The 25740-nt window shown below is 47.9% G+C and overlaps 1 protein-coding gene across 1 annotated transcript in view; it reads right to left on the reverse strand.

Moving 5' to 3' along the window:
• Window positions 1-25740, reverse strand: part of FAM20C (FAM20C golgi associated secretory pathway kinase) — an 80625-nt gene that overhangs the window by 16518 nt on the left and 38367 nt on the right. Inside the window, exon 4 of the mRNA XM_044433660.1 lies at window positions 291-383. Within this exon, the coding sequence (XP_044289595.1) occupies window positions 291-383 (93 nt within the window). The remainder of the gene's footprint in view (window positions 1-290; window positions 384-25740) is intronic.

Consider the following 25740-nt stretch of genomic DNA (forward strand, 5'->3'; position numbering starts at 1 on the left):
TGGCAACTTCAGGCTACAGCATAAAGTAACCATACAATCAATTTTCTGTCTCCATCCCTTTTTCTCTAGGGGAAAAAAAAGCAAAACAGTTCTCAAACTGTAATATTTTGGTTTGCCTTCTCCCCTCTTCAAGTTGTGGTTTTGTTTTCGTACCCATTTAACATCATTAAGGACAGAAGCGATCCTGTTTAGCTTGACACTGATGTTGAAAGGATTCTGTTAGTCTTCCCCTCCTTTCTCTCCCATCATGTATTTAATTCTTGTAAAATTTCTTACTGAGTGTTCCTTACCTGTCCAGATGAAACGCCGCAATTTCAGCATTATGCCTTTCATAGTCTGAGAAATAAAAAAAGTCTGGGGGAGTTTCCTGCTCTCTTGTTTGTCTGCAAAGGAAAGAAAGGAGAAGGTCATGTTTGGTTCACATTTTTATATGAAATGACTTAATTCATACTTTGCAACCTAACAGGCAAACCAGCCTGTTTTACTTTTTACACTTCTCCAAATTTTGCAATGCAGAACCAATCCAAAAATGCATTCCAACTGCATGGGGAACATTTTTGCACAAAAAATATTGTCATTGAGGAAAATCGCATGTGAGAAGTCATATGTTAGGGAACCTGATTGGGAAAATATGTGCCTGTTGAGAAAAAAACCGCATACACAAATGGGTGTAACATTGTGCACATGCTAGAATGCCTACAGCTTTGCATACAGACTTTTTAAAAAGCTTGTGAGCTGGTGCAGAACCAGAATGGAAGTCGTGCTTGAAAAGAGGCAATTAGAATGCAAAACAAAGCAGATTTTTCTCTCCCTCTTGCACATACAATCTTTGCAGGCCTGTGATTGTGCAAACCATCTTTATAATTTTCATTATTGCTCATAGCATGTCATTATTTATTTTAAGCTTAAGCTCTCTGTGCATGTTGGAAAGCAAGTTGTTTCTGTGATTCGTCTCTTGTTAGCACACATGTGCAAACAGTTTAACAAGATCTATTTATCCAGCTAAACACCTCATTAACAGCAGCAGAGAAGATTGTCACTTTATGGAATTATTACTAAGGGCAATTATAACACTTTCTGGAGTCATCGCTTGTCTCTTTTGACTCCGGCTACGCCTGGGCATCGGCATCTGGCATGTCACTTCCTTCTTAAAAACAAGATCTACCAATGATTTGTCCGTTTTAGGGAAAAAGAGAGAAACCACCGCCTGTCATGCTCCAAAGCTTACTGACAAGGTTGAGTGAAGGAGCCAACAAATGAATCGGTCCTTCCTGCATTTCAGATACATTTGAAGGAAACATACACGGCTGAGCATTACAAATACTGATGATTGTTTGGTGCATTTTCCCCTTGTTCAGTGGTCCTGCAGCAGGTTAGATGAGATCAAGGTTGAAAAAAAAGTCCCTGGAGACAGGCGTATAATCTAAAACAAAAACACAACATGAAAGGAAAGGAAAAAGGCGTGGGGAGGGGAGAGGGATGGGGAAGCCGCAAGCACCCGTTCGCAAAGTTAAGCCACTATTTGCAGACTTCCTCTTGGCTTAGCTCAGGCGTGTGCCAAGCATGAGGGGAAGCCTAAGGATTCTGCAGGGGCAGATTAGGGAACGGTTCATTCCAACCCTCATGGTCATCATTATCCTACAAAATAATTGCAATAAATGATATAAGAAAAGGGTAATGAAATTAATCAGAATGCTTCTTCCCCTGTCCACCTCCGACTGTCATTCCCCCCGGCGCACATCCATGTGAGTGAATGAGCAAAGGGCCCGTGCTAAATGGACCAAACATGCATTGCCTGAAAGCAGAGCCCTCTTTCCTTTGACTGAGCGAATGGGGTGCCCTGGACTCTCTTAAGGTCTCTGGGCACAGGGCGTTGCCTCAGACACAGCCAAATCCTTGGCAAGTGCAGCCCAGTCTTGTTGCGCTGGCCACAATGGCTCTCCAGGGTTTCCCAGGCATTTCTCTATCCAGGGTTCAACCTGAGACCTTCTACATGCAAGGCGCACGCTCCCCCAGAGCCACAGTCCCTCCCTCGATGTGGATTTGAGCTCGTCAGCAAATGGTGCGTATGACGTCCACACAGGCTTCTGGGGTGGGACATTCTGCCTTTGCAAGGGTCATCGCTTGGCTCCGTCTCCAGAACACCGCAGCTTTCTCTGCGGTGGCGCCCAGCCTATGGAATTCACTCCCCAAAGAGGTCCGCCTGGCACCGTCGTTACTGGTTTTTCGGCGCCAGGTAAAGACCTTTTTATTTAAACATCATTTTAATTGTTAAAATATATGATCTGGCCAGGGCAACTTCTTCTTCCTTCTCTTTTCTCCTCCTATATTCTTTATTTACTTTATTTTATACTGTTAATTTTAATTTTATATTATTATGTTTGTATTTCAGTGTTTTTTTTTGTATTTTTGTATTTAGTGGTAATTTATTATGTTCTATTGTATTTCAATGTATTTTATTGTGTTGTAAGCTGCCCCGAGGCTTCGGCAAGGGGCGGCATAGAAATGTTATAATAATAATAATAATAATAATAATAATAATAATAATAATAAGAAGAAGAAGAAGAAGAAGAAGAACAACAACAACAACAACAGCATGGCAGAACTCCACACAATTCGGGGAAGCCATGGTAAGTGGTCCTTATCTTTGGTAACACCTGGGACCAGATTCTTGTGCGTAGCCGGTCCTTCAACTGACCTATACCTTCAACAACCATGGCTGGCTTCTCACCCATGCTTGTATTTCTTCCCCTTTGAACAAGCGGCCAAGACCTGGCCAAATGACTACACCAGCTTCATTTCTGCAATCCAACACTGTTTCCCGAGTCTGGGTTTGGTTCTGGGTTTTTGTCTTGTTTGGCATTTTCTTTTAATCTTTATAATGATTTTCTGACGGAAGATACTTATCCAGTGATACGCTTCAGCAGGGACTGCTTGATCTCATTGATAAACTTCAAAAAATCTGGCTAATTAACAAATCAATAGCATCTTGCCTTTAATCTCCAGCAAAATGCAAATGCATCCCAGAGATTCCTTGACAAGGTAAGCCTTGATCCTAAAAGGATGTCTAGAAGAAAGGGACCAGTCCCAATCCGGGGATCATGGCTATCGGTGGAAAGTGGGCACAACCTGATGCTGCTTGTCCAACGTATGGGGCGGCCCTCACCGCAGAAGCGAAGAAACGGCACTTAAGTGTTAACTCCCCATGGCTGCAGGGCAACCGTATACAGAAGGATAACACTGATCTCTGGGGTAAATGCCCCACAGCCTGGTTCTTTCGAGGGATGTGCGAGGCAGGGCAGTCCAGCCTGTCTGAGCTCCGTGAAATTCTCTGCCCATTTCTGATCTGATTATCCGAAGTGGGGCAAGTCTCTAAGGCAGAGCAAGGTCTTCAAAAATAAATCCTAAGGGAATTTGCACAGATTTGGTTTGATGCCATTTAGGGAGAGCCAGCGAGGCCTTGGTGTTGGACTCAGGGCCTGGGAGATCCGGGTTCTGGAACCCGCTCAGCCATGGAGTGAACTGGGTGACTTAAGGCCAGTCACAGACTCTCAGCCCAGCCTACCTCACAGGGTTGTTGTTGCGCAGATAAGATTGAGAGGAAGAGGGGTAGGTAAGGTGCCTTGAGTTCCTTGAAAGGGAAAAAGGTGCAATATCATTATAATAAGAAACAAAAGTATATATTTGTTGTATATATTCTATATATTAGAATCGAATAGAATAATATATTTTATTAAATTAAATTAAATTTTATATTCTTATACCATCATGAGGCTTTGGTAAAGAACAGGACAGAAAAGCTTTTAAAAAACGAATAAATAAATAATGCAAATTGCAATATGTTCCACATGGTTTGCAAACTACCACCAGAAAAGCACATGGTCGTCGTGCGATCTGCAGAAATCGCATGAGGGCTCATGTGCTTCTCAGATGCTGCTGGGTGCAAATTGGCCGACTTTCCGAAGGGGGCAAGTGTTTTCAGTATGCAAATCATGACCCATCTCAGAGAGGAAAATCCAAAAGCAGACCTGGACGGCGCCATACGGAGCGCAGAGTTGGCAAAGCTGAATTTGGGGGGCTGCATTATGGAAAACGCTCAGCTTTGCACCCTCTCCCATCGGATTTCTCACATATCATTAGTTCTCTTCACTCCACCATCCAGCTGCTGCTGCAGGTTCTAAGTCACTTAGCGTGGAGAGAGCAGATGTTTGGATGCAGCCCAAATGCAGAAACCAGGTAGGCTGCTTCAGAGAGCATCAGGATTTTGCCAGAAGGAAGCCAGGGCTTTCCAAAAGCAGCTCAAACGAAACCAGACTGTGTTTGGAACTTTGCATCTGCCTCAGCTCTCGAAGATGCAGACGGATGCACCTGTTGGCTTGAAATCGGGCTGTTTTGCCCATTTGGAAGGGACGAACAAGCCTTCCAAAGCAACCAAATCTGTGAGAAAGTTTTCCAAAGCTAAGAAGGTACACAAAGCTTCCAATTTTCTGAAGCAAGCTTCTCCACTGGGCCTGGAGATGTGACAGCTTGGAAAGAACTGCGGGGCGGAGCACAGAATATTTTGAGGTTATTTTTCCCAGCCTTGATGAATCGACTGCAGTTCTTTGCTGCAAAAAAGTGGAGATCTTGGGGTGGGGGTCCAAAAAAGACCTGAGAAAGAGTTCTGTGTTCTCTGTTCTGTGTATTCATCCATATTACACATTTTTCCTGGTTTTCAAGCCTATGTTCAGACCTAAGGAAAAATTAGTTGTATCTAAAGTGGTTCAGGCTAAATTGGCCAGCTTTCCAAGGTGCTGAAATCCCATCCAAACTTCTCCATACCTTGTATGGAACCCAGGGAGTGAATTCACCATTCCTTGCACCATTTCCATCCAGGTCCATGTGGCCAAGCTTCATGGCAATACAAGAAGTGGTACCCATAGAAAGATGCCCAATTCCCTTTGGGCATCATCCATGGAAGAATGGAGAGTTGCTTTTAGATATCAAGGGGCATCCTTGAGGTCTAACAGTCTCTCAGCAAAGGATGATCGGGCCTTATTTTATGCATATGCTCAAAGAGGCAAAGCTGGAACTGGGAAGTTGCAGGCATGAAAAAGCTCTTGGACTGAATGTCCTTTGAAAGAGGCCTGATGGCAGGACTTTTTAGCTGTCTGAGGCCCAGTGCTCCAGTGGGAAGCACCACTGGCAAGGGACGTAACTGATTTGCTCCAGTTCAGTTTTGATCAGGATTTTACCCAGTTTGCACCCTCCAGATTGAACAAGGACTCAGGTGAGGCCTGTGTTCGAATCTCTTACATTGCGGAGCTTGCAATGTGATCTGTGGATCCTCAAAATCCACCTGACGGCACACGTGTGTTTGAAATAGAAATAAAGAATATAAAGAAAGTTTATTTTTCAAAATGCTCACAAACACCCATTCACCTAAGGGAGAATATGGTGTTCATCTGGACGCAATCGATGCACACATTTGGGGAAAAAATGCATGAAAATATATATGGATTTTGTGCAAGAAGAAAAAAAAAATAAGCTCACAGTCTGAAACAGACCTGGAGTGAAAAAGGCAGACATGGGACCTGGAGAACTTAGGTAGACTCAGACTGTGCTGAGCTGCACAATCCCACATTCGCGTCTCTCTGCTGTCCCTTTAAAAATTAATTCCAGCAAAATCTTCTGCGCAGCCCCAGCCAGTAGCTGAATCCAGCTGCAACTTAAATTTCCCACAATGCCCCTGGCTTAGCATCATTTCAGGGCATTGCAGGAAAATTAATAAAGAGGCTAAGGATAGACAGATCAGTCTCTTTCAGGGCCATGTTAGAACATTTGCAAGTCTGTACTACCCTGTTTCCAAATTAAACCACATGTCTTTGTTTTAAGATGCACAAAAATGTCCCATAAGGTTTGACTTTCCACGCAATGCAAAATTGCTGCATGCATTTGATCCCCCAAAGATTGATTCTAATTACCTTTGGGGACATTTTTTTCCCAGCTGAGAAATCTATTGCAAAATTCATAGAAGCACAAAACCTGAAAGATAACCATGCCCTGATCCGTGTATTCGTTTGGGAAGTGTGAATTAGGTCATTCGGCTTAAAAGATGCAGGCTGAACGCAATCCTCATGCATCCTGAATGGAGGCCAGGCTCAGCCTTGTTAAGGGTTTAGCTGGCAATCGCCAGATAAGCCAGGAAATGGCTGGCTATCACCAGATAAGCCAGGGAATGACTGCGGGGAGAAGGACAAGGGCAATTCTGTTCAGGCGCTGTCATCTGCGAGGTTTGGGCCACTGAGAAGCAGTCGTTCAAGCAGGTTGAGGTGGTGAAAAGCAGGGCCAACTCCAGGAGGTTGCTTTCCATGTGATGTGGACCTTGGCAGGAGACCAACCATCTGCCCTTAACAGCTGACAGGTAAAGAGGTGACTGGAAAATGGAGCTGCAATTGAGGGTCTCCCTTCTAGGGAGATCTGCCCCAGTCCACCCACCCTTTGTGGCAGCTTATAAAGCATTTCGGAGGGCATCTGCCATAATGCATCATAATATAAGCTCTGTTATGTATCAGTTACTGTGATGGGATTCCACCATATTGCACTGCATTGCTTTGGCACGGCTGCTAAGCTGCGTGCTGGATGCTCGTGGGTGGAAATGTGAGAGATCAACCTGCGAAATGAGCAACGTTAATGATTACGGGCTGGACCCCTCACAGCCAGCTTAGTACTTCAATGAGCCAACCAGCACTAGCCCCAACCTTGGCCTTTCGGGGGCAAAGACTTCCAGGATGTCAACACTTCTGCTACACTTCCTCCCTGAACTCAATATCTCAATTATCTCCCAAGTGCTGGAATGTCCACCAAACCACAGGGGGGAAAGCTTGGCTTGGCCTTTGCCAGTCTCCACCACTTGGACTTCCAGTTCATGTTCTTTCCGGTATCTCTCCTTTCTGTCTCAGACGCCATTTATAGAGCAACCTCTGTGGCTTGGACTCACGGCTGTTTCTTGGAATCTTTTCTGGGAACACTGTAATCAGCCCAGTTGAGCATCCACCCCCGTAACGACTTCTCAGAAAAACAAGAGAACAGCAAAAACACAGACGATATTGGAAGAGGCACAGATTGGAAATTGCTCTCTCCACAAGGCCATAGAATTGGATGGGTGAAAGAGGACTGTCTGAGACTAGCTCAGATTCTTGAACCCTTGCTCCTCTGTTCATCTCATGCCTGATTCTTATTTTATTTTCAACTGCAACTTTCTCTGCACAAACGAGACATTTGCGCAACAAGAGTGGCGCCCAAATGGGAGCGTTCCCTTGATCCATTAGAAGAATCCAATGTCTTCTATGGATTAAAGCAAAGCTGCTTTCAGAAAGTTTTGCAAATCGAACGGGGAATCAGGAAAGAAACAGACACATGGAGATTACTGTAAGCTGCCTAGGAAGGCCCTCGGCAGTTATAGGCGGCCTATAAATACATGTATAAATAATAAATGCATAATAAGATTTGTCTTAGCAGATTCTGAAGAGGAGGACACTGAGGAAGAGGCAGTGGGAGGGCAGGACTCAAGAAGAGCAGAAGCCTTTGATGCTCTATCAGGGGCAATACCCACTGTTTCCCAGGCCAACTATGGGAACAGACATGGGTTGGAGGAGATGGGAGGAAACTCAGGAGAGGAGGGAGAACCATTGCCTTGTCTGGCCCCTGACCCCATGAGCGGGAGAGACAAGCTGCCCACTTATAGGGTTGATGTAGGTCTTGCCAGCTGATTCGTCATCACTCTTCACATGAGCAGAGGCTGTTGTCCACTTGCTAGGGGCCTTTCAGAGTTAGCTTGTACAAGTTGGTGGTGATGTGCCGATAAAGGTCAGCACTGCAAGGACTGCCTGGTGTTTGGGAGCATGGGGCAAGAAAGGGAGGGTCGGGCTCACAACCAGCACCCCTCAAATCTGGGATCCAGCTTGTGATTCCAAGCAAAACACAGGAAGCTGCCGGATACCACATCAGATCTGTGGGCCATCCAGCCAGTACTGCCAACACTGACTGGCAGCAACGGCTTGCCAGAGTTTCAGGCATGTTTTCACCCCAGGCCAGTAGGGCATCCCTGGCTCACACCTAGGGATCTCTGCACACAAATCAGGGCCTCGTCGCCTGAGCCATGTCTCTTGCCTAAAACGTGAATCCACTCATGAACTTCTGCTTTGCGGAGAAATTGCACAAGCGCTTTTTACGACCTCTTGCATGTTCATGACAGCTGTGCTGGCAGTTGTGTGCGTGCACGTGCTTGTGGCGGGTGTGCTCTCCTCTTCCACTGTTTCCTTTGTGTGTCTGCCTTAAGGCTGCATGAAGGATCTCTTTCAGTTCTCTCTTGATGGGGGTTACCCAGCTTGCCCTTCCCGGTCTGATCTCAGCCACACATGCAATCTGCGGTCAGCGTTTGCTCATTTCCAAGCGTGCGATGTGAATCACAGAGCGACTGGCACATCAAAAAGGAAAATGTTCGAGGGTGCACTCGTATAGGAAGAATGTGCAGAGAAAACGGGTCCTTTCCAAAAATCCATGCAGACTTGCCTTAATCCAAGCCTTTCCAAAATGTTTGTGCTCAGAAAAGGAAGCCCACGAAAGTCAGCGTGGCCTTTTGTCCAGCAAGAAAAGAAAAAGCTCACAAGCTGGTGCAGAGATGGCATGGACTAAGCTTCGAGATGGAGCAGAACTTGGACACACCGAAATACCATTTGTAGGCACAGTGTTACCTTCCTTTCTCACGTGGCCAAAGACAAGTTCTTCCTAGCACATTACTGAGGGGAAGAAGGCAGCAAAGTCGCTCTCCTTATCCAACTTCTACACTGAGCAGCGACTGAAGCGAGGCTCTTGTCAGCTTCATTTTCTCTGAAAAGGCCAAGTTGGCACTTGGACCTCCTTTGCTCACCCACCCCGGACACCTTTTATTCTTCTCCACAAGTGCAGAATGCATCCTTTTCCCCCGGAAGGGGCGGCAGTGACGAATCACCCTTCCACATTGTCAGCACTCAAAATCCGGAGGACACTGAATAATCACTCCAACCATGACAGTGAACATGTGCTTATGGTGTGATAATCGCACCCTAGAGCTAAATATGTCCAATTCCTCAGAGGTGCCATTCCCTAATAAAGAACACCCTTGAACTTGTTTTACTGCAGCTATTAACATTTCCTAATGCATAGCAACCCGGGGAACATGTTTAATTGTTCAAAGCTCGGCTCTGCAGTCAAAGTGAGAGACCGGGGGCAGTGAAAGGGTGGGGAGGGAAGAGGGAGAGAGAGCGGGGGGAATAGGGTTTGCTTTGATGTGGTGTGATATTTTCTTAGGCTTGTTAGACTGTCATTATATTCCACGCTCTAGGTGGAAAGACAAAGAAGAACGGAGCAGTACATGTTCCAGAAGGGAGCGAGTTGGTTTAGGCTACCAAGCAAGGGCAGGGAAACTCTCTTATAGCACAAGGTTGCCATCCTGGTGAAAACCTGGTAGTAGATGGAGCTGGAGGTAAAGGTGGGTGCCTGCAAGCCTTCTCCCATCTCTCTCTCTCTCTCTCTCTCTCTCTCTCTCTCTCTCTCTCTCTCTCTCTCTCTCTGACCCCCTTTCTCTGGTGTGCCTTTGGGCCAGTGTCCTTCTTCCAACCAGGATCCACACGATAACGTCATGCGGCCGAGATACAGGGGGACAGCAGGTTTCACAGTCCTCAGGAAAATGACAGCAGTCCCTCCAACTGTCCGCTTGTGCTTCTCTCTGCTTTGCAACCCTTCTGCAATTTCAGAGCGAGGATCCTGTACTGCCTGTGTAACAACGAGGCCTTCACCTCGTGCAGCTTGGTTAGTTCGGGCTGCAGGGGCCTGCAGCGGCTCAGATCCTGAGCTGGTGCCTTCGAGGGTCCGCTTTCGCAGGGAAGCCGGGCAGGGAGCCAGGAATGCCCAGCTGGCTGGCTGGAACTCTGAAGCAGAGCTCTCAAGAGAGCAGCATTTGTTGCCAGCCTCACTTGCTATGTTGACTCACAACTCCTTTCCACAGGATGCAACGGTTCAGCTCCTTGGATGAGTTATTTCCACACCTCCTGGTCCATTTGACAGACACGCAGGAAATTAATGCGTTGGCACACGCTCGTGTGTCCATTTGGATGCAGTTCCACTAGAGCGGAGGGGAGGATCCAGTCTGGTACAAGTTCAGCGACCGACGGGCTCTTCCGCGGCGCAGGCAAGCAACGCACCATGGCCATCTTGCTGGCCAGAAGCACACAGCATCCACTGCAAAGCTGCTACGGCAGCCAAGAAGGATGCCTCCAATTCAAACATCCAATCGATACTTGAGCGCGAGCCCAGATTGCTACAGGGGCAGCGGAATCCCCGGCACGTTGCTGAGAGCAGGAATGCCCAGCTGGCTGGCTGGAACTCTGAAGCAGAGCTCTCAAGAGAGCAGCATTTGTTGCCAGCCTCACTTGCTATGTTGACTCACAACTCCTTTCCACAGGATGCAACGGTTCAGCTCCTTGGATGAGTTATTTCCACACCTCCTGGTCCATTTGACAGACACGCAGGAAATTAATGCGTTGGCACACGCTCGTGTGTCCATTTGGATGCAGTTCCACTAGAGCGGAGGGGAGGATCCAGTCTGGTACAAGTTCAGCGACCGACGGGCTCTTCCGCGGCGCAGGCAAGCAACGCACCATGGCCATCTTGCTGGCCAGAAGCACACAGCATCCACTGCAAAGCTGCTACGGCAGCCAAGAAGGATGCCTCCAATTCAAACATCCAATCGATACTTGAGCGCGAGCCCAGATTGCTACAGGGGCAGCGGAATCCCCGGCACGTTGCTGAGAGCAGCCCGTGACTTTTCAGGAGCTCCCGACCCCCAGCGAGCAGGCCAGTCTTCTCCAGCGCTCCGCTTCTGACACTCGCCTCGAAAGCCAGTGCAAGAGTTCCGACGCGGAGAACTGCTCTATTGTGCACTCCGAGAATCCCGGCTGACCCGGGACCATCCCAAACATCTTTCCCCATCTTTCATGAATCACTCCATGCTACATCTAAATCACCCCTGCTTCTTCACCTAGACTGGAACGGATCTGTCAATCTCAGTTTTTCTCCATTTCTCATCCCTCTGATCTTAAACCTCTCCGACTTTGAGAATTTCCCGCTGACAACCCAAACAAGGTTTGTGTGAAAAGGATTTCTGTGCACGTTTATGTACCGTATGCATTTAGGTAGTCATTTTCCCTTAACATATACATATGCATATAAGTCTCCTGACAGAATGAATTTTAGTACTGATTTCGCTAACACGCAGATTCATTTCTCAGTTTTTTTAAAATTGTGAGCTCCACTGCAAAATTTAGCCAAATGTGCATTTCACAGGAGAACTGGGTGATCACATTGTTTCACAGTTGCAGAATCAAGTCACATTAAAATAAACACTCTTCTCCGCCATCACTGCCTGCTGTTACAGAAGTTCATTCACCAAAAATAGCAATGCATGCACACAAGAAAAAATAGGTCAATTGTATTCATCTTTGAGGCACGGATCCTGTACTTTAATGCCAGAGAGAGGACAGAGGGTCTCAGGAATGTAGCTTTACGTCCCTTCAGCTGTTTTAGGAGGGGCACAATCTGGCTAACGTAGGTAGGATTTGTGTTGTGGCTTGTAGATTTTATTACGGCTTTCTACTCAAGATAGTTGAGATATTTGGAATGAATTCAAATGAGCTTGGATTTCTGTGGATTCAATCTGTGGATTCTGCAGTGGACCAACTTTTTCTGAGTTGCAGTTCTGAAAAACATTTTGTTTCTAACTGAAGGGGAGATCTATGGAATTGCTTTTGTGTGCACATATTTTTTGCACATGACCCCAAGTCTGTGTTGGACCATAAGGAAGGCTGAGCGTTGAAGAATAGATGCTTTTGAATTGTGGTGCTGGAGGAGACTCCTGCGAGCCCCTTGGACCGCAAGGCGATCAAACCTGTCGTTCCTAAGGAGATCAACCCTGACTGCTCTTTAGAAGGCCAGAACCTGAAGATGAAACTCAAATACTTTGGCCACCTAATGAGAAGGAAGGACTCCCTGGAGAAGACCCTGATGCTGGGAACAATAGATGGCAAAAGAAGAAGGGGACGGCAGAGGATGAGGTGGCTGGATGGGGTCACTGAAGCAGTCAGCGTGAGCTTAAGTGGACTCCGGGGGATGGTGGAGGACAGGAAGGCCTGGAGGAATGTTGTCCATGGGGTCGCAAAGAGTTGGGCACGACTTTGAAACTGAGCAACAACAACACGAGTCTGTCAACTAACGTGTATTTGCACTTTTTCGCATTTGCAAACAAACAGCACATATCGTTCCATCCATGGAAGGAAAGGCAGCTGATCGCCCATGAAACGCAGATGGATCAGACTTCACGGAAGCTGCACATCTTTCCCTCCTGTGCCCACAACTCTGTCTCAAAGGACTCCCTAATCTTTAACTCACGGTACATGGAGGAGCAGAGCCAGTCTGGGGCCTCCCCGTGCCACTGACCCTGCGATCAACACCCAAGCAGGACAGCAAAGCTGGTGCCACCACTGACCTTGACCTGGGAGACACAACAGAGCCCTTGGCCCTTCCAGGCCAGCTCCTCCTCCATGCACCACATGTGTGGAAGGGGGGGTTGCACGCCACTGATTTCCTCGGATCTTGTGGAGTTGGACTTTCTCCTTCCACCACTGTGATTCAGCACAGTAATTAATACCAACACGTGAAACTTTCTGAATGTGCACTTGCATGTCCAGGCGTCAACTTGGTTATGACCTATAAAGCCCTAAACGGCTTGGGTCCTGGTTACCTGAAGGAGCGCTTGCTATCATATATGCCCAGCCGCCCCTTGAGATTGGCGGGGGAGGCCCTTCTCCGGGAACCCTCCGTGAAAGAAATTAGGAGGGTGGGTACCCGGAGGAGGGCCTTCTCTGCGGTGGCGCCTAAGTTATGGAACGCGCTCCCCAGAGAGGTCCGCCTGGTGCTGTCGTTACTTGTTTTTCGGCGCCAGGCGAAGACCTTTTTATTCAAGCGGCATTTTAACTGTTAATATTATTGGATTTTATCTGGCCAGGGGGGCTTATTTTATACTGTATTTTTGTATTTTTAATTTAATGTTTATATTTTTGATTTATATTACAATTATTTTAACTTATTGTTGTAAGCCGCCCCGAGGCTTCGGCGAATGGGGCGGCATACAAATGTTTTAATTAATAAATAAATAAAACTCTCCACACTTCCAGCACTGTTGCTTCGCTCGCGCTCTCAGCTGTAAGCCCACAGTGGAAAGAAACCCGGATTCCTCCACTTTTAATGGCATAATAGCCCAGGAAATGCTTGCAGGGGGAGGCCACACGCTTTGCATTATTTATACATGCAGCGCTCCAGGCACAATAGCCAAAAAATATTGTGAGCTTCTAGGATGATAAATATATTCATTATGTGGAAGACATTCACAAGAAAACACTGTGTGTCACTGCAGGAATTTAATCACCACCTGGAAGATATATATGAATGCTACCAGATTTACGGAAAAAAATAGCTTATGATGAGAGAGTTCCTCTGATATATTCAACTTATAAAACAATCCCATCGCATCACAGATTACGAAGAAAAATACCTATGTTGACAGACCTGTTGGTAGGTAGGTGGCGGCGGAAGGAGTCGATCATAAGCAAATGACCAGAATTATTAATTTTTAACTGTATTCATTCCATCCCCTGCTCAGCGAAAGACGAACTTTAAAGACCAGCTGTATACAGAACTCTGCAGTAGCAATTAAAACAGAAAGGCGCAAAGTAGGACTTGCTACAGATCAGCCAAATGCCTTGGCAGGGCATGGAAGGGAAGGCTTCCGACTGCACAGAAGATGTGCGAAAGTGCAGGACACAGAATAATCAGTTCAGGCTCTGAAAACCCAGATTCCGGCTGGACATCAGGAAGAGCTTCCTCACTGTCGGAGCAATACGGCAGTGGGACCAGCTGCCTGGAGAGGCCTTGGGCTCTCCCACACTGGAGACATTCAGAAAGAAGCTGGACGGCCATCTGGGTGGGATGGTGTAACATGGTGTCCTGCAACAACAGAGGGTTGGACTTGATGGCCTTTGTGACCCCTTCCAACTCTACTATTCTATGATTCTATGAAAAGGACTCCTAGGACATGGGGAAATAATGTCTGCAGGTAAGGCTGGTGCTGGAGGTTAGCTTGGTCGGGCATCGGCTGGGGTCCACAAGGCTGCAGGGGGCCCATGGTCCAAAGTTCATTCCATGCATCTCTTCCTCACTGCTCACACTGGCGCCACGGTCTGCCCTGTTCCGCAGCCCAAACATCCAGGAGTGATGGAGGAGAAAAAGAAGACCCGCAGCATCTGTCTCCCTTTCACTGACCAGCCCTTGCACCCTGGCAGGCATGCAGGTGAGCTGCAGTGGCAGCGAGAAGGAAGTGGGCTCGCCCCAAAGACGGGGGCCATGGAGATGGTCTTGCTCCAGGATCCTCCAAATCCTTGGGCTGGGAGTGGCCAGGAACAGATGGGGATGAAGGAGGAGGAGGAGGAGGAGGAGGAGGAGAAAGCAGTGCTGCTTTGGCCACCATTTCTCTCCATCCCCCAGAATGCCCTAGATTTAGCCTCATTCCAGGGCCTTCTGGGGGGAAAATGGCAGCCACAATGCTCAAAAAGCCAATCCGAGAGTGAGAGCACATGGGATGCAGATGCTGCGTCTTGCAATAAGCAACGACGATTAGGCACAGCGAGCGTTAATGAGCGCAGAAACGGGCAGGAGCGACTGCTCGGGCCAGCATTGTGGCAAAGCATTTCATGGCCACTCACTCTGCTAATAATAGAAAAGATGGATTTTGCAAAAGGAGCACACGACACTCAGGCAAAGGACACACCACTGCTCTGGGCAACCTTTTGCATTAGGTGCAGGAGATGCTGTTCATTTTGCATAATTCCATAGAGTGAATTGGAATAAGTGGCAGTCATTAGGTAAGGCCTGTGGAGTGGAGGCGAAAATAAGTGGCTGAAAAGCCATTAAATGGTTCATGCACGTGGGGAGGGGGAACTGGGATGCTGGTTTTGCTTGCGCTTTTGTCCACGTCCCTCGCCGCCGGCTTTAATTTAAAGGACGTGATGCCTGCGGAGCTTATGCAAAGCTCCCCTTTCAAGCCTGCAGTCGTTCCTGTCTCAAGTAGAGGTGGACGAAGCTTTCTCTGCAGCGCCCTCCCCCTCTCGGCTGCTTCTGCTCCCTTCACCCGCCACCCCCTGAGGCGTCTTTCGAGCAGAAGCGGAAGACTGCCGGTTCCCCCTTGTTTTAGGAATGAGCCACGGCTGCTGCTGAGCATTGTCGCTGTGGTGATGGAGCGGCAGAAAGAGCTGGTTTTAGCAGGAAAAAGGGGGCTTCTTATGACATGGTGCTGCGTTTCAGTGGCAGATTTGGTAGCTTCTCGGTGCGATTTAGGTGGGAATGTCCCTTCCATCTCTGTTATCTCTTCTCCCGTGCACACACACGCACACACACCAGGCCCTAGCACGGTACGCTCCTCCACCATGAACTTTGAAGAAGTTCTACCTGCTGTATATATCAGTATATAAGGTGTATAAGAGGATTCCCACCTTTTGCTTTGCTATTTTTGGTTATAAGGGTCAACTTATATGCTGATATATACAGTACCTTCCCAATGGCTGAATAGGCCCTGCATTTCTTAAAAAAGTATTAAATAATGAATGAGTTAAATCCATATCCTACCGTTTCCCTGCAAAGAATCAAGGCAGCTTACATAAGCCTTGTCTCCTCCATTTTTTTATTACAGCCCTGTGAATTAGGGTAAGATTCTTGGATTGGCCCAAAGTCATCCAGGGAGCTTCAAGGCCAAGCTGGGACTCAAATCTGGATGGCCAGAGTCCCAGTCAAAACTCTAACCACTACACTGCCTTTCCTGATTGTTCATTTACTATATTCCTATCCTCTCTTTTTTCCTTCCGAGGGCTTACAGAATTCTCCTCCCCTTTATCTGATCTGCATGTTAAGTGAATCACAGAAACAGAGAGTTGGAAGGGGCCTAGAAGGCCATCGGTCCAATCTCCTGCTCAATGCAGGACTCGGGTCTCCCATCCAGTTTCCACCGGGCTTGACCCTGCTTAGCTTAAACACTTCTCCTCTCCAGCTTATCCTCACAACAAAAACCTTGAGCAGGAGGCCTGTGCCTAGCCCAAAGCCACCCCGTGAGCTCCATGGCTGAGCGGGGACTAGAACCCTGATCGCCTGGGTCCCAGTTCCACCCTCTTAACCACAACCCCACACCGGCTGTCTAGTGGAGAGAACGCCAAAGCTCTCCACTTTGAGAAGGTGAGGAAGGCACACATTTTCAGCAGCACTGAGACTGTGTGTGGGGCAGCGGGCAATTCAAACACATGCTCCTGAGTTGGAGCTCCCTCGTCAAGATTGCAGTTCAGTTATGGGGCACAAGAATCAGCGGGGAGCCCAGATCTCCCTGCCATGCTGAGGAGAACCAGCTCCCTTCAGCTGACAGTGCTGCACCCAAAAGGACTCTCTTAATGATGGCTGCATTTAGATGACAAATCAGGCTATTTAAATGGCTCCGCCGTGCACGTCCTTTATGAGCAGGGTATCCAGGTAACCATTTCCAGCGTTGCTTTGAGACAGAAAGGAGAAGAGAATGGCTAATTTCGTCATCTGGGTGGAAAATTAATTCCCCAGAGACTTTTTTCAACTCAGATGTGGCTCATTTGAAAAGAACAAATATGAAAACAAATCAATTTGCTTGAATTATTCCAAATGGAATTCGAACTGTGGCTCGGCAAGAAAAGAATAATCTTTTGTGGACTTCTTGAGGAGACTGTTGCTAAACAAACCTTATGCATTTTGAAAATAGAGCAGAACTAAGGGTGGGTTGATTGTTTGAACAGGTTATCTTTTTCCCAACTTTATCTTCGTTCTGTCCCAATTTCTCATCATGGTATGCACATGAAAAGACATGCACAAGCATTTGCACAGCCTATGCATGATTAAAAATACAGACCATGCACACATTTTTCAAACGCATGCATTTTGTGTGCACGTTTTCAAAAATTTACTTTTTCTGGCTTTTTTCTCAGTCCAATGAGATAAAATAGTTCCCCATCTCATCAACAGAACCATTCCTACACACACTTTTAAAGGCACACATTATTAAAGTGCTTTGCTAAAGATGCATTCATTTTTGTACACAAGGCTGTTTGTTTGTTGGGTATGGCAAACGTCTTGCAAATTCTATGGCGAATTTCTACATTGTACGTATTTTGCCAGCAAAACGTAAGATGGGTTGAATGTTCAGGTTTCATTTAGTAAGTTTGCACTGAGATGTGAACTGGACACATTTCTCACCTGTTGCTAATAGGAACAGAGCAAACATTCTGAAACCAAGACACACTATGGGTCTACCTAGCCTAGAACACTGGACACGGGCTGGCAGCAGTCGCCTTCCAGGATGTCAAGCAAGACTTTCCCCACCCCAAGCTGGAGATGCTGTGGAACAAACCTGAGACTCTGCCCCTGAGCTATACCCCCTGCCTGAGCTGTGCAGGACCAAAGACAAAAGGAACAGTGCTGGAGTATGGAGTGAAGGCAGAGCGTGCGCCCATCTGGCTGAAGCTAAGCAGCTGAAGGACTGGTCACCGCTGGGAGGGGAGACCCCTCCAGAACCATGTGGCGCCAAGCTGGGTCCCGCCATGAAAGGAAGGCCAGACTGAAATGGAATGCATGCAATGGAAGCGAATGAGCAGAGGTCAACATGCGAATAAGAGAAAAGGCCTGTGGTTTGGTGTCTTGCTGCTGCTAAATAAATACACAGTAGAAACAATTAGACTTCCCCCCTGTTTTCAGAAAGGAAAAGGGGAAAAACCCAGCCAACCAACAAACCACACGGGCAGAGGAAGGGCTCCCCCATTTCCCCCCTTTCTTTTCAGGTCTTCCTATCTCTGTCAACAGAAATACTTTTCCATCTTGCGCTACCTCAAAATTTAGTGCTCTCTCTTAAAATAATTCAAAGATTCTGATTCTTATGAGAAAGGTTTTTTGAAGGGTCTCCCCTATGGAAAGGTGACTACACTAGAAATTCAGGACAAGCTAGAAGCAAAAATGGAAACAAATAATATTGAAAATAATTAAGTTTTAAGCTACAGCTTAACGTCTAACTGAATTAAGTTCTAATTTACAGTTAAATGAAAATTCCTGCTTATACATCTGTGTCTGGTGTCACAGGAAGGGTAATGCATCATTTTAGCACTATAAATCGGGTTTCATCCTCTGAGTTTTTCCAAAGATCACAACAAATGTATCCTAAAAGAATTATCATCTGGGAATGGAATGGCACATCCACCAGCGGGCATGGCTGGCGGGTCCATTGTTCAGAAGCTCTACCCACAGCAACGTGTGCTTCATCCCTGGGCAGAGGCCAGCAGACGGCTGCTCCATCCTCATGGAGAGAGGAAGGGCGTTTATTTCTCTCCATCAGAACGTTTCATCGGCCAGCGTATTACATTCCAGCTCCAACTGATGGCTTCATCTCCCTGCACAGTGATGCTGCATTTCTGAAAACTGACGGCCACGGCAAAAACACACTGCTGAGCCTCACTAAAAAGAACACCGGTTCTCACTGTCCCCTCGGCCTGTCACTGGTCCTGAAGGTCTTAGCATATCAGCTAAGAATCCCAGCCCCACCTCTTCTTCCAGTTCTGATTCAGGTTTCGAGGTAGCTACTTTGGACAGCTGTGGGCCTAAAGCAGGGCAGCTCCGCTGCTCGAAATATGCGTCACAACCTGATGAACTGGGAACTTGGGGCATCCAAGTTCTAGTCACTGCTCAGCCATGAATCTCACTAAGACTTTGGGCCAGTCACTGATGCTCAGCCTAACCACCTCACAGGATTGTTGTTGTGAGGAATGGAGGAGAATGATCTAAGCCATGTTGGGTTTGTCCGCCTGGCACCGTCGTTACTGGTTTTTCGGCGCCAGGTAAAGACCTTTTTATTTAAACATCATTTTAATTGTTAAAATATATGATCTGGCCAGGGCAACTTCTTCTTCCTTCTCTTTTCTCCTCCTATATTATTTATTTACTTATTTTATACTGATAATTTTAATTTTATATTACTATGTTTGTAACTCAATGTATTTTTTGTATTTAATGGTAATTTATTATGTGCTATTGTATTTCGATGTATTTTATTGTGTTGTAAGCCGCCCCGAGACTTCGGCAAGGGGCGGCATAGAAATGTTAATAATAATAATAATAATAATAATAATAATAATAATAATAATAATAATAAATGCAATGGAGTGGCAGTTGTAGGAATGGTAACTCCAGTATGTCTGGGTCTGGGGTGTACACCATTAAAGAGGTGGAATCAGAGTAGTGTAGAAGGGCCATGAACAGCTCCAATGTCCAGACCAAAAGGACAGTCCAACTGAGCAGCATCCTCCCAGCTGGTGCATCCCTCTGGTCCATCAGTGAGAACCACCCTGAGTGTAGAGCCCACAGCTTTGGGTTGGGAAGTGGAAACAGGGATCCAGTCTGGAACCATCTTCTTAGCAATTTCTACTGACTTCTTGCAATACCTTTTTGGTACCATGAAGCCGTCCTAGCCGGCCAGTTTGACATGATATCCCTCTAGAAAGGAGGCTGATCTGCTTAAAAGGATGCTAGCGGGAAGACCAGCCTCTGGCAGAATCTTTCTTCCGGGTTCCCCTTATCACTCATAATAACGGACTGAGGAAAGACCACCCCAAAACAGATGGTGGGCTCAGCTGTAGCCCACTGAGCACACGGTGGAATTCTTCTACAAGTGACCTTCAAGTCATTCCACTTCAATTCCTCAAAAGCCTACAACGTCCTCCAAAGCAGAGCGGGCTGTGGGCAGGGGGAATGCCTTCATTTGGCTGCTCACGACACAGCCAGAAATGCCTGCCTTCAGTACCCGCATAAAGGGAACAGGCAGGGCACTGTGGTTGCCAAAGGTTTGGTATCCATCTGCCCAGCTGGCACCGTGCCCGCTCACAAGTTGTCAGACAATCTCCCGCATGCCAGAAGAGCATGGATTTGAGCAGGCGGCTTGGCCAACTGTAAAGAGCTTTCTCTTCTACATGGCTTATCTGTGCTCTTGGAAGGCTCCCGGGACCCTTCTGCTGGCTCTCCAGTGTCTGCTATCTTAATGAAAGCCAAGCATCTTTTATTTTATTGTGGAAGCTACAGCACAGAAGAAAGACAATCAACTGGATCCTCAAGCCCACCGAGCCAGCAAAAACGAGCAAACCGAAGCTGTCCGACTTTGATCACATCACGGGAAGGAGGGGCTCACCAGAGAAGACCATCATGCTGGGGAAAGTTGAGGGCAGAAGGAGAAAAGGGAGAGCAAACAGGAGATGGATCGGTCCCATAAAGGAAGCCACCGTCTGGAAATGGCAAGGGCGGAGCAGGGATGTGGAGGACAGCGCGTTTTGGAGGGCTTCCTTAAGTTGGGGGCACAGAACCTCAGCGACACGGCACATCCGTAGCAATGGCCGAGTCTGTCCGCATTTCCTGCACTAGCATCAGTTTTCATGCTCTTCAGAATGCTGGAATGCACGTCTCAGCTTAAAAATTATATCGGGCAGTTCAGAACATTGCATATTTTTGTGAAATGCAGATAAAATGCCTCTTTGGGGATAAAATGTACCCCAAAATGTGTATCTAAGGCTAAAATGCATCCTATATAGTGAAGAAGCCATGCTAAAGAAAGTGAATGGCGTGTTTTTAAAATATTCCTACAGAAATGGAATGGGGCAGACTGATAAATGGACAATTGTGAAAAGGACGCACTTCCACAACCTGTACAAACTGGACAGTGTTCTGTAAAAACTGTGTGTGGGCTTTTAAAAAAATCCAGCCATGGTGAAGCATCAACAGCATTCTGCAAACAGGAACAAGCAGCAGAGCCCAAAATCCAGGAAGAAATTCTGATGCAGAGAACGGCGGAAAGATCGGTCCCAAAAGTCCGCCAACTGGACTTCCCCTGCTCCAGGACCACGCGCTCGCCACATGGCTTTGTCGGGCTCAGCGGAAGTGCTGCTTGGGACCAAGCCATCGCCAGAATGTTCCCTGGCCTCAGCCAAGGGCACCCTGTAATTTCTGCCCGAGCTCCCTCCTCGGCGGAGGTCAGCCACAATTGCAGGGTAAGCTGCACCCAGCAAGTGAGCTCGAGTAAACACGCTTGCCTCCCGGTCCTCACCAGTCCTTTGCTAGCCAAAGATGTGAGCTCGGTCTGTTTGGACCGGTTGGCTGCTTTGAGGATGCTGACCTTTGGCAAGCTTGAACCCAGGTCTCCGGAAACCTCTCTGTTAGCTCTGCTATCCCAGAAGAGAGGCCTGCTATTGATGTATTTACCTTCTCCTTTTAGACACGTCCACAGGCAGGATACGGAAGGGTTGCTAAATAAGCTGACGGAAATGAAGAGCCCATCGGAAGGCTTAGGGGGGCAGAGTGAGCCCAGAGTAAACACTGCCTTGCCGAGTCAACGCATGCCCCTCAGCTGCTTCTGAATTGGACCCTGACCCAGCCTTGACCTGATGCAGCCGGAGATAAGCCAGGAGTACAGAATACAAGCAAATTTTTAACAGGGCTGCGGCGCTTTTCTTTCTGAGGTGTGCGGATCTGAAGAGGAATGAGGTTTCAATAAGACAGCTCCATTACAGGAAGCAACTGCATGAGTTACTGGAAAATACATAATAAGAGCAAGCAAATATTATATTATGGAAAATATAAATAGAAAAGAGAGGGAGGCAGGCCGGCAAAGATCAGCTCAGAGCCCTGTTTCAGCTGAACAGTTCTCTCTCTCTCCAAGTTTTCTACCCACGACTGCCCTGTGAGAGGTATTTGCTGGAGTCCGTGTTAATTTTGTTTTCATATACTTAATATTATTGTGTTGTCATTTTCCTTCTAGGCCACTTCGATGGGGTTTTGTTCCATAAGGCAGGATAACGGTGACAGAAAAAAAGGAAAGTGTGTTTTTACAGTAAGCTTTGCCTAATGTAACTAATGGATGCCAAGACTGATTGTCTGTTTTCCCCGTCTAAAAAGGATTCATTAAAAGGCAGCCAACAAGGCAGGATGTCATAATTAAAAGAAGATTGCCTTCCTAAAAGCTGCATCGAGAGCAAAAACACACACGTGCACACAGAGCCCCCAGTATTAATGCCCCCTCCCGCGATGCACTGTAGAGCACAGATGTTGTCTGCATGCATTTGGAGAACTGGGCTTGCTATTAATATATAGCATCTCGCACACGCAAGAATTAGATCCCAAATGCCTTGTTGCCAAGGTTGGAGTCAGTGCAGCGAAGGGCCACTAGGACGGTGGCTGGTTTCTAGGGTAAGCCATATGAAAGGCTGAGGGAACTGGGTCTTGTCAGCCTTGAGAGGAGGAGACTCAGAGGGGACCTGCTGGTGACATACAGGTAGGTGAGGGGGTGCCATGAAGAGGCGGGGCATGACCTCCCCCCCCCCCTGCAGTGGAGGGCAGGGTGCGTTCCAAAGGAGCCAAGCTCAAGGAACCAAGAATCAGGGTGGATGCCCAGAAGTACTTCCTGACAGTTAGGACCGCCAGGGTATGAAATGGGCTTCCACCGGAGGTGGCTGGAGCCCCAGTGGTGAGGGTGTTCAAGGACAGGCTGGACATGCACATGGCAGGCATGTCATGAGTGGAGCTGGCTGGTCAGACTAGATGGCCCAGGAGATCCCTTCTGACTCGCTCTGTTCCTATGTTTCTATTCTATCAAAGGCCACAATGCAGAGAACTGAAGGAGTGGATCGTGCAGGGGCCTGGCAAGGCACATGCATAAGAAAACACGGCAGCACAATGGAGGGTTCCCAAGGCCGAGTTACACTAGAAACCAGTTCAGGCCATTTGGAAATCCAAGCCCCAGAGAAGGAAAACTGGGTGGGAGGAATTTCCGGGGCACCATGTGGCTTGGGTGGTGGTTGTAGCAATGGGAACATGATTGGCCCTTGGCTCAGCTGTAATTTCATGGGCAGGCAGAGCTGGTGGGGAAGGGTGATGAAGAAAAATATGAGAGAGAGAGAGAGAGAGAGAGAGAGAGAGAGAGAGAGAGAGAGAGTGGGGCAGTTAGAAAGCAAAAGATGGGGTGACTCATATGCACAGGGTCAAAAGCACAGAGTCAGGCACTGAGCTGGGGTGGCACGCATATGTGGGGAGAAGGAGCGAGAGAGCTGGGGAGGGCTGCGGTGAGGAAACAGAGAGAGGGGTGCACAGGAATAGAGTCATCCTGCTCAGCTGCAACTGCTTCCATTCCAAAGGAACGTGAGTTTCAAAGTGGGGCAGGGGGGAAAGGAGGAGAAAAAAGCTTCTCCATGGCTCTCTACCCAATGCGATTTCATCTATGTGGCCTTCCTCCTTCCGGTTCCTTTGCACACAGTATGCAAGAGCGCAGGTGGACTCTGAGGCTCGGTGTTTGCTCCAAGTCCGGGCAGGCTTGCTCTGCTAGATCGCCACACGCTTAGTGTCTCGCCATGTCATAACCGAGGGCTCACGACTGTGACGAGCAAAGCAGCAGAAAGAGAAGCATTTTCAGCTCCTTGTCTCGAGGGACACAGCACTTCTCGGTTCTAAACATGCACGCCCGTCCTGAAACGCTGTGATGATCAGCGTCTGCCCTTCGGAGCAGCTCATCACACAGTGAATCTGCAATAGCAGCATTGCGCATGGAGAGAGATGGTGGCAGCGGTGTCCTCGGAGGAAATCGCTTTAAGCTGCTTTGCCGACCTGAGCACTATTGTTTGTGCATCCGCAGTGGCCTTGCCAGGAGCAAATCCAGCTGGTCGCGCTGCGACTCCTTGTTCAGATCACAGGTTCTACAAAGCACCTCCCATTTAGGGAGCTCTTGGCGGGACGGTCCTGCAGTGCGACTTGATGGTCCTTTTTGAGGCGAACGTTGATGCTGGAACCAAGTGCACAGAATGGGCGCATGTCCCAGCTGCAAAGCCAGGAATCCCCACAGTGATGTTGCTTCTGATTTATCCTTTGGAAGGACTTCGATTCTTATTGCTTGATCTTCTCGTACAACACCAGAACCCAGTGGGGTCATCCCATGAAGCTGATTGGTGGAAGATGCTGTTTGGATCAAAAGAAGGACTCCTTCACAGAGTGCAGAGTTCAGTTATGAGATGGGAAGCCATCAGTTATGGCACGCAGAGCTCAGTTGTGGGGTGCGATTCATCAGCTCCCCTGGACTTGGTGCCCCACACTCTGGCCCTGCTTTCGCAGGGTCATGAGACTGATATCCTGGCAAGCACTTCATGCGTTCATGTGCTGCTCATCAGGAACTGAGTCACAACCAGATTCAGCACGAGGACCATTCCTCTTCCGTGCTGATGAATTATAGTCTTAATTTGTGTTCCACGTGATGCAGAAGAAGGTTGCTGGTTGTGCAGCTGCCGGTTTGTGAGTGTTTCTGGGCTTCTTCTTAGCTCAGGTCACTTTCCAAGACAGGGCAGAACATGAGAGTAAGTTTGCAGGCTGAAGAGGGATGGATTCTGTGGAATTTTGTCACGAGACAAAGTTCACTTCCACAAGATATGTTGATGGCCGCCATTCTGGACAGCTTTAAAAGGGGGTTGGACAGGTTCATGGAGGACAAAGCTATCACTGTCTACCAGCCTATGTGCAGCTCTTGCTGGGGAACATGGGGGGAAGGATGCTGCAGCACTGCTGTCCTGCTGGTGAGCTTCCTGGGAGCAGTTGGTGGGCCCCTGTAAGAGTAGAATGGACTGGATGGACTACCTCTGTCTGCTTCAGTGTGGCTGCTCTGAGGTTGTCATCCTATGCTCCATCTCAGCTAGCTATCACCATGCAAAGTGTGTTGTCACAGACCCTGGGTCTAGGAATCAGGGCCTCTGTGAACATCTCAGCTACGACAAGAGGAAGTGACTCGTTCAGAAGGGAGAATCCTGGGCATGGGAGCAGTGCGTAAGCTTCCCAACACCAGTCGCTTTCCTTCTGCTTTTCTAGTCCTGCCAAGAGCAAGCCGTTTTAAGAGGCGAGCCAGGACTCAGGAACCAGGAGGCCCAACCCGGGAACCAAGCCCGGGAGCCAGGAACTGTGAGAACACGGAAGAGCCGGAGTCAAACCACTGCTCAGCTGAAGTTCCAGTCTGGACAAGGAGCCTTTCATAGTCTTTCTTGCCAGGAGGGCCAATTTGGCTAGACAAGAAGCTAAGAGAACTTCACTATGGGGCAGATGGTCAAGAGGCTGCCCCGAAAGCTGGACACAGGACCAAAGATTCCCAGCTCTTGACACTTCTCAGCCCGCTTCTTCCTGGCACAGCAAACACAGATCTCAAAGAGCAGCCAGGGGTGGGAGATGGAGTGGGTAGAACGGCATGCAATGAAAGGGCCAAGCACTCTGCCACTTCCCCCCAGTCTCCCCCAAACACTTGCCGCCATATTTATTTATTTATTATTTATTAATTAAGAGCTTTTCTATCCCGTCCCCTTCAGAATGTCTCGGGATGGCCTACAATACTGCCGTACTGCAGTGCACAGGAGTGGCCCTTTGAGCACCAGTGGGGAACAGGAGACCGCCCCCCGCTCCGCAAATGTCGCTGGACCACACACCCCATCATCTCTCAGCACTAGCTAGTCTGGTTAGCGCCAATGGGAGTTTGAGTTCACCTCCCCCACACAC

This window comes from Varanus komodoensis, unplaced genomic scaffold (genome assembly GCF_004798865.1).
Source record: "Varanus komodoensis strain SLA01 unplaced genomic scaffold, ASM479886v1 scaffold26, whole genome shotgun sequence".
Classification (NCBI taxonomy): Eukaryota; Metazoa; Chordata; class Lepidosauria; order Squamata; family Varanidae; genus Varanus; species Varanus komodoensis.